The following is an 8,946-nucleotide window of genomic DNA, read 5'->3' as shown; positions in this document are numbered from 1 at the left end:
TTTGCAGAGGTAGCTTCCCTACCACACATGTAGTCCTTTCATGGGTCAGGGGTCACCCAGCCCAGGAGTGGCTGAGACAGATGAATCAAAGGTGACCTGCAACTTAATATCCTGTTGATGATCTTGTTGAATTTATGAGTCTGTGATATAAACGATGGTGCTAAAATCCTGAAAAATTCTCCTTTTTATCCAGGTTACGCAGTGTATTCCATACTTGTTTCTCTCATCTCTTCTCTCTGCTTCTCTCCCCCACCCCCTCTTTCCTTCAGAGGAAAATTAAAAGTTTCAATAATAAAGTGGCTTTCCAATTTAACAATTGGCTTTGTTTGTTTGTTTTTTAGCTTCTCCTCTGGAACAATGTATATGTGAGAGCGACAGAGTGTGCACTGTTTGTGTATATGTACACAAAATGCACATCATACTACAAAAGAATTTAAACAACATTGTTTCCAGAGGCCCAGAAACCAAAAGGAGGTTCTCAGTTGATAAGTGTCGGTGTGTGTGGTGGGATTTTCTAAGTTTTGAATATACCACACATTCCAGATCCTGCTGTGATTCCCTCTCTTTGCCAGGAAATGAACGCACCACCGCACTCCCAAGGTTTTCCAGATCTTCACCAGCCCTAGGCTCAGGTTTTGCCTGGTTCAGGCTTCTTCAGGATTTCAGAAGGACAATTTTGGGAAACTCACAATGAGGGAACATGGAACTAGTTGTGGGTCCCTCCAGTCTGACAACGCTGCACAAGTGTCCTTCCAGAAACCTGTTGAGAAACTGAGTTCATGCACACAGTTTATAAGAAAGCTTGACCGGGTTTTTTCCCCCCGCTTTTCCTTTCCCTTTCTTCTTCTTTTCTCCCCCCACCCCCTTCCTGCCAAGGAACAGGAGTCCACTTTTGAGGCGATAACTCTGAAAGCCTTTGCAGTTTTTTTTTTTTTTTCCTTCTTGTTCTCTCTCGCTCTTCCCTCTACTTCCTTAAAAAAAAAAAATACTGTCATTGAAGGAAAGGGGTTTTGCGGTTTGCAGAGAAATAAAGCATTTCTGAGAGGGGATGGAGACGTGACTTTGAACTTGGCTCAGCTCCTCTGTGTCCTGCAGAGAGAGGAGAACTGGAGCAGGGAAAGAATAGCCAGGAGGGCCCAGCCCGCGGGGTCTCCGGCGGGAATTAAGGCGTCTGCCCCACTGCCCGGCAGCGAGCAGCCCCCGGAACCTAGCGCAAGTAAGCGCCCAGCCGCGCTACCCCGAAACGCGGGCGCAGCAAAAGAGGAATCAAAGCGAAAAGAGAGAATGGGTCAAAGAGGAGAGGGAGGGAGGATTGGGGAGGGGTGAGAAAGTGGTAAAGGAAGAAAACTTGGAAGTCTGATGCCTTGAAAGAAGGAAAGGAAGTGAGTTCTTTGGATATGCAAGATTGCTTTCTCACAATCTCTAGAAAGGATTTTTTTTTTTTTGTAATGTTTGGAATAAGCCATTCCAGGTACTCTCCCTTCATCTCCCCCATATAAATTCATCAATTTATACAGTAAACAAACGTGAAAGACTGCATTGGGCAATTTTAAAGGGCTCAACGTGGCAGGGCAGCCTTTCTGCCAGGAGAAATTCATTCTCTCCCTTTTTTCTTCCCCCCACCCCCTCCTCTCTCGGGGGCCAACTTGGCAATTGCCCTCTGCCCCTTTTAGAAAAGACCTAGGGAAAGACGAGTGCCTCCAGCTTCCAAACTCCTAAGCTTTAGCCATGTGTCCCAGTCCCCTTCCTTTTTGCCCCCCTCCCCCATGGCAGGGAAGAGGGGAGGACAGAAGGAGGGCACAGGGCCCTTTATGGAAGGGGCTACAGCCAGTTCCAACACAGAGAGAGACCCGCTTCTGCGGGCAGAGGCCGTCTGAGCCCGCACAAGAAAGCTCGGGTTATGCTAGCAATAGTGAGAAGATTCTTCCCGCGTTTTGGATGATTTCATTTTAAGATTAAAAATTGGAAGAGCATGGTGATTATTTTCTTGCTTGAATTTTTATTTCAACTCCCAGCGATTTGTAAATAAAAGCAGTTTTCCAGGCCAGCCAGGCAGAGAAAGGCGCTGGTCTTACACTGTCCCTTCACACCTCCACAGCCTGGGAATCCGCGGTTCCCTCTCTGGTTACCTCGAGAGCACGAGCTTCGGGCGTTGGGACAGAAAATGTCCTCAGCGACTCAGGGTGCAGCGTAGGCCTCAGGGCCAAGGGGGCTGGCCAGGGGCCGCACCGGGAGTAGCTTCGTGGCCAGCTCACGCCCGAGAAGGGGCACACTCTTCACTCCCAGAGAAGTGATATTTACCTTATGGAGGGGTTAAGTCTGGCGGTTTCCTCTCCCCAGGCCCTGAGCCTTACCCTCAGCCAAATTCTGGCCTAAGCCTTGCTTGGCTGCTAGCGTCCCCATCCTTCTCAATTCATCGTGGCAGCAGCCCCAGACTACTGGACATCTACCCCTAGGGTGACACTGTCTTTAAACGACTTCCAGACAACCCCCTCCTACGTGGAGGGGGGGCACTGCCCAATGTTTATTGCTGTAATCGGAGCAGGAGGCGAGCGGCGGGGGAACTAAGCGCGCCCAGGGGCCGGTAGGGACCACCGCCCGGCGTGGGGGCGGTGTCTGGGTGAGAATCCAGAGAATCCAAGGAACCGGTAAGACTGTATGCCCACCGTCCTTCACCAGTTTTCAATACCATAAAGCAGGTTCACCAAGGGAGGGGAAGGAATAGGGAGCGTGCCAAATCGGCAAGAGATGGGCCCCCAGGCCGCTCCCTGCTCCGCGCTCCCGGCCGGGCTATCGGCCTGAAATGTCCCAGGGCGCAGGACCTCCGGAGTGACTACCCGGTTGCCAGCCACGTCTCGGGCGGCAGGAACCCGGGCCCGCAGTTCCTGGGATTTAAAGTTGCTGGGAGTGGCTCGGATCCCTGGGGAGTCGGTGGCCTGTGTGGGTACTGTCCCGCTTCTGGCCAGCGACTAGCTGAGGGCGACATAACCCGGCGGCCTGGGCCCTCGCAAAGCTGGTTGCGCGATTCCCAGGGGCGACGCTGCCGGCCAAGCCGAGGAGCCGTAGCACCGAGCGCGCCGGCGAAGCGCCTGAGGCTGGCAGGCACGGCCCGCGGGCACAGTCGGCGGATGCCTGAGCCGCTTGGAGCTCCTGGGGCGCGGGGGAGGCGGGGCTGGCCGGCCTAGGGGCGGGAGCGCCGGATTGACGAGGCCGAAGCGACCAATGGTGGCGTCAGGAGGGCGGGCGGGGCGGGAGCCGCTGTTAAAGGGGCGGTGTGACCGAGAGGCCGGCCCTGGAGCGGGAGATAGAGAACCCGGGGCGGGAGACTAAGGGGGACGCGGGGGAGGGGAAAGGAAAAGGAGGAGACAAAAAAAAAAAAAAAGAAGAAGAAGAAGAAGAAATAAAAAATAAAAGGCTGCAGCTGCGGCCTTTTAAACAGGCGGTGGCGAATGCAGCCCCTTGCAGCCTAGAGGGGGAAGCCGCTTTGGCCTTCTCTCACTTGCTGGGACCTGGGACTCCCTTCTGTCCTTGCGGGTGCGGCCATCCGCTCCCGGTCCAGCATCCAGGGCCGACCTGCCTGAGGAAGGGGGCGAGCGAGAGATCACTTTTTTATTGTTGTTATTGTTTTTCCGCCCAGCCCCCCTTCTCCCCTCCCCCTCCCTGCCTACTCCCCTCCCACAGCCTCCTTCTCCCCCCACCCCGCCCGCCTCCTCCTCCGGCACAACTTAAAGAAAGAGGGAGCCGCGCGGTTGCTTCCTTCATCTGGGGGAATTCGTGGCCACTGCAAGTTTACTACTCGAAGCGCAGCCAATGCCAAGCGCGGAGGACCAGGAGGGCTGAACACCGCAGCCGCGGAGCGGAACAATACCCGCAGCGCGCGGGGCGGCGCGACCAGGGCCGCGGGGGAGGGAACGGCCGCCAGACCGTGCGGCGGACCCAGCGCCTGGCCTCCTCCTGTTGTCCCGGAGCCCCAGCCGCGGTCAGGTGGAGCCGCGGGTACATTGAGCTCGAGCGCCGGACGCTGAGAGCGAAGCTAGCCTCCGTCCTTTTCTTGCTCGCCTGACGGGCCTGAGGACAGTCGCCGCCCTCGGGCATCCATCCTGGCCCTGCAGCTGCAGTGATTTCATTCTGTGGGCGCAGCTAGGCGCAGCCGGGCCCGGGGTCTGCGGGGCGAGCGAGCGAGTGAGTGTGTTCGTGCGCGCGCGGGTGCGCGCAGGGGTGGGGGCCGCGGAGCTGCGCTCGCCCCCCGGTGGCCCCCCTCTCCGCTCTGCTCCCCACACCTCCCTCTCGCTCCCTCCTCCCGCCCGCCCTCCCTTGCCCTGCCCGCCCGCCCCCGCCGCAGCTCCTTTAATACACTTTGGTTCTCCGCCTGGCTTTGGACTCTTCTCCTCCTCCACCTCCTCCTCCTCCCGCGCCTCCTCCGCCGCCGCCTCCTCCTCTTCCTCTCCGCGCCTTCGCTCTGTGCCCGGCCGCCGGAGGCAGATCCAGGCGGTGGCGGAGGCGGCAGTCACAGGATCGCGGCTGCCCGGGCTGAAGCCGCCTCTACCACCGCCGCCTGCTCCCGGAGCCCAGCGGCCACTGGACGCACCGCGCGAATTGGGAGTGGGAGCCGAGGCGGCGCGAAAGCGCAAGGCTCGCCGGGGCCGACAGGGCGGGCGGGCGCACTGGCCATGCTTCTGGACGCGGGGCCGCAGTTCCCGGCCATCGGGGTGGGCAGCTTTGCGCGCCACCATCACCATTCGGCAGCCGCGGCAGCCGCGGCGGCCGCGGAGATGCAAGACCGTGAACTGAGCCTGGCTGCAGCGCAGAATGGCTTCGTAGACTCGGCCGCTGCGCACATGGGAGCCTTTAAGCTCAACCCGGGCGCACACGAGCTGTCCCCTGGCCAGAGCTCGGCGTTCACGTCGCAGGGCCCCGGCGCCTACCCTGGCTCCGCGGCGGCCGCCGCCGCAGCCGCCGCGCTCGGGCCCCACGCTGCGCATGTTGGCTCTTACTCCGGGCCTCCCTTCAACTCCACTCGGGACTTCCTGTTCCGCAGCCGCGGCTTCGGGGACTCGGCGCCGGGCGGAGGGCAGCATGGGCTATTCGGGCCGGGTGCGGGTGGCCTTCATCACGCGCACTCGGACGCGCAGGGCCACCTCCTCTTCCCTGGCCTCCCGGAGCAGCATGGGCCGCACAGCTCGCAGAATGTGCTCAATGGGCAGATGCGCCTCGGGCTGCCTGGAGAAGTGTTCGGGCGCTCGGAGCAATATCGCCAGGTGGCCAGCCCGCGGACCGACCCGTACTCGGCGGCGCAGCTCCACAATCAGTACGGCCCCATGAATATGAACATGGGTATGAACATGGCAGCGGCCGCGGCCCACCACCACCACCACCACCACCACCCCGGTGCCTTTTTCCGCTACATGCGGCAGCAGTGCATCAAGCAGGAGCTCATCTGCAAGTGGATCGACCCCGAACAGCTCAGCAACCCCAAGAAGAGCTGCAACAAAACTTTCAGCACCATGCACGAGCTGGTGACCCACGTCTCGGTGGAGCATGTCGGAGGCCCGGAACAGAGCAACCATGTCTGCTTCTGGGAGGAGTGTCCTCGCGAAGGCAAGCCCTTCAAGGCCAAATACAAACTGGTCAACCACATCCGCGTGCATACAGGCGAGAAACCCTTTCCCTGCCCCTTCCCGGGCTGCGGCAAGGTCTTCGCGCGCTCCGAGAACCTCAAGATCCACAAAAGGACCCACACAGGTAACCGCAGGCAAGGACCGGGACGAAGTGCGGAAGGGAGACTTGGGGAGAAATGCACAAGCTGAAGTGTGTGTGTGTGTGTGTGTGTGTGTGTGTGTGTGTGTGTATACGCGCTCGAGCGCGCGGTCGGAGGGCGCCAACCGCTAGCCCGGGCCCTGGGACGGGAGATGTTTTTTTGTGTGTGAAAGAGCGAGCGGTTTGTTTTTGTTGGATGATGAAAGACTATTATTGGCCTGGGTTTTTCCATGTGCGGAAATTGAATTTTAAATGACCAGTATAATATCAAATGTACGTGTGGGGTGATGCAACTGCTTCGTTTGCTCAGCCCTGGTTAATAATTTGCGTTCTAAATAGAACGCACAAAATAAAACTGCTCTGTAACTCGGTGCCCGGGAAGCGAGCCTAGAGAGGATTTTGCCAGCTTGTCTGAATGTGCTTTTCTGCTCCGGGTGCGTGTCTGTGTTTGAGTGGCTTGTGTATTTTCCCACGTCTTTTACTCGTGGTCCAAACGCCCTTCCCGGGACTGTTTCCCATTAAATAAGCCTGGTGTGAGCCGGAGCTGTAAAGCATTTCTCATTTTTAAAGTTTTTTTTTTTTTTTTTTTTTTTAAGCCCATCTCGGGGTGGGTCGCGGGGGCTTTACGGTGGTTTTGCAGCAGTTTGTGAAAATCTCTAATGGGCACCACAGGGTTTGCGATTCCAAACTTGGACCCACAATCGGTCAGCGAGAGCCCCAGGCAGCGCGTCCCCACGGGGGATCGCGTGAGAAGAGAGAGCCGCAAAAGAGCGCGCCTCCCGCCTCATAGATTATTCATCTATGACCAGGTCTCAGTCAAAATCGTGCCAGACGATTTCCTAAAAGAAAGCCAAATGTTTTAGCAACTTCCCTCGTCAATATTTACTCCGAAGTGGGGATGCGCCAGAGGCCTATTGTTCTCTTTTGGGAAGGGAGGGAGCAGAGGTGCGAGACAAGCTTTTAACAAGGTTTAAAATTTGAGAAATTTATTTGCATGAAAAGCTAGCTTTCGAGTCCTGTCTCTGAGCGGATGTCTTTAAAAAACAATTTAGGTGCTAATGGAATTTAACGTTAAACGATCCCCTTTCCAAGTGGAACGACGTTTGAGTTCTCACACCTCTAAATGACTCCAAGCATTTGGAATTCTGGCAACAGGATGCTGGGACCACCAGAAAATTAAACGGGGAGATTTTGAAAGGTTTTCCTGACTCTGTTCCCCACCCCACCCCCCAGCTTAGCCCCTCGGCAATCATTATAAGACTACCTTATCACTACTATTAACCCCCCCCCCCTTTTTCAAACTTATTTTTAAAAGACTGGTGAAACTAGAATTACAGTTAATTCAATATGCAGAATTTTGGATGAAAAATACTGGCTCAGTTAATATCCACAGCCCGTCCCCCAAACAACACATAGCTTCTCCAAATGTAATTGCCTACTGGCGGCAGAGAGAAACCGACAGCAGCCCAGCAGCCTGTGTGATTTTGATAATGCCCCAAATATTTTGTCATAATAACAGCTTCTCCATGGCGAGACCAACTTGTTAGAAGCTGCGCATCCAAGAAGTCCTATAGAAAAGCGGGCAGGGCCAGGATTGACCCCAAACTTGTTAGAAATTTGAGGAGATGGGCTTCAGTGTAGGAGAAAGTAAAAGAGGAAATAAGTGATCAGGACTGTCAGGTGGAAAAGGGGTTAATTTCATCTTGGTCTGCCACAGAGGGGATCCGACCTGTTTAAGGAATTCAGCCCTTCTACCCCCAAGTCGTCGCCTTGCCTGCCCCCTAACCACCTGGTGTTCCGGGACTCTGTGTGTCTCAACCAGCGACCCTGTTTGCCGCCCACAGGGGAGAAGCCTTTCCAGTGTGAGTTTGAGGGCTGCGACCGGCGCTTTGCCAACAGTAGCGACCGGAAGAAGCACATGCACGTCCACACCTCCGATAAGCCCTATCTCTGCAAGATGTGTGACAAGTCCTACACGCACCCCAGTTCCCTGCGGAAGCACATGAAGGTACCCCCGCGGTAGCAGGGAGGAGGGCGAGGCCGGCCTGCCGGGCCGGCTCGGAGGGGCCTGGGAAACCGCAGCGCGCCCGGGAAGGCCCCCAGGGAGCCGGGTGGAGAGGGACACTGGTGGGGTGCTCCCCCTCGGGGGCCCCGGCCTCACAGCAGCTGCACTCACATCCAGTCCCCTCTGGTCCCCCCTCCCGGCTTTTGTCTTGCAGGTCCATGAGTCCTCCCCTCAGGGCTCCGAGTCCTCCCCGGCCGCCAGCTCGGGCTACGAGTCCTCCACGCCCCCGGGGCTGGTGTCCCCCAGCTCCGAGCCGCAGAGCAGCTCCAATCTGTCTCCCGCGGCGGCGGCGGCGGCGGCGGCAGCGGCGGCGGCGGCCGCGGTGTCCGCCGTGCACCGGAGCGGAGGCTCGGGCAGCGGCGGCTCGGGAGGCGGCTCCGGCGGCGGCAGCGGTGGGGGCGGCGGCGGGGCGGGCGGCGGGGGCGGCGGCAGCTCTGGTGGGGGCAGTGCGACGGCCGGGGGCCACAGCGGCCTCTCCTCCAACTTCAATGAATGGTACGTGTGAGGGCCGGGGCCTCCCTTCCTCCCCCTGTTCCCCGCGCCGCTGCCCTCCCCGCAGCGAGAGGCCAGGGCGCCTTGGGATCTCGTATTGTTAAAATTATAAATCTGATTTTTATGATGATGAAAACGATTTTACCAGCAGAAGGATTTTTTAAAAGTTTTTTTTTTTTTTTAAGAAAAAAAAATTAGGCATGAAAAGCAAGGAAAAAAAAAAACACCCTTCCGGAGTCTCTGAAGCTGAAAACATAAAATAAGAAATAAAAAATTAAAAAATAAAAACCCACAAAAATATTGAATCAAACCTCCCTGCCATCACCCCTCATGCCCCCTTTCCTTCCCACCCTGTTCTTCAGACAAACTGTACATAGCAGACTCTTTCCTTTCCTTCTCTGAGTGATTTTAACGGCTTCTTGGTGTATAGAAGTTTTGTCCATTTGTAAACTCTGGGTTGCGTTCCTTCCTGCCTTCCTTTCCTTCCCCAAGTGATGGGCTTTTTCTTTTCTCTTTAGTTTACCTGGTTTCTTTTTTAAGTAATGTGGAAGAAAATGGTTTATTTTGTATTGTGGTATTGAATATTGTGTTCCTTTTTATGAGGCAACTTGATTGTAAACTTCATGCAACTA

General features: G+C 56.5%; 1 protein-coding gene across 3 annotated transcripts; it reads left to right on the top strand.

Annotated features, from left to right (window-relative positions):
- The first annotated feature begins 4,670 nt into the window (after positions 1–4,670).
- On the top strand, positions 4,671–8,327 carry Zic2 (Zic family zinc finger 2). Of its 3 annotated transcripts, none has more exons than XM_077792100.1 (4): positions 4,671–5,742; positions 7,602–7,765; positions 7,977–8,128; positions 8,282–8,327. In XM_077792100.1, the coding sequence occupies exons 1-4, from the start codon at positions 4,671–4,673 to the stop codon at positions 8,325–8,327; spliced, it is 1,434 nt and encodes a 477-aa protein (XP_077648226.1). The 3 variants fall into 3 exon arrangements, with proteins under 3 accessions (XP_077648226.1, XP_077648219.1, XP_026255837.2); XM_077792093.1 differs by having other exon boundaries at positions 7,977–8,146; positions 8,291–8,327; XM_026400052.2 differs by having other exon boundaries at positions 7,977–8,327.
- Positions 8,328–8,946: the final 619 nt, after the last annotated feature.

This window comes from Urocitellus parryii, chromosome 2 (genome assembly GCF_045843805.1).
Source record: "Urocitellus parryii isolate mUroPar1 chromosome 2, mUroPar1.hap1, whole genome shotgun sequence".
In the NCBI taxonomy this organism is placed as follows: domain Eukaryota; kingdom Metazoa; phylum Chordata; class Mammalia; order Rodentia; family Sciuridae; genus Urocitellus; species Urocitellus parryii.
This window is presented reverse-complemented; position numbering and strand designations above follow the sequence as displayed.

Coding starts and splice junctions, on each gene's coding strand:
- Zic2 (XM_026400052.2), top strand. CDS start 4,671: ATGCTTCTGGACGCGGGGCCGCAGTTCCCGGCCATCGGGGTGGGCAGC. Junction 5,743..7,601: donor CCACAAAAGGACCCACACAG/GTAACCGCAGGC, acceptor TGCCGCCCACAG/GGGAGAAGCCTTTCCAGTGT. Junction 7,766..7,976: donor CCCTGCGGAAGCACATGAAG/GTACCCCCGCGG, acceptor TTTGTCTTGCAG/GTCCATGAGTCCTCCCCTCA.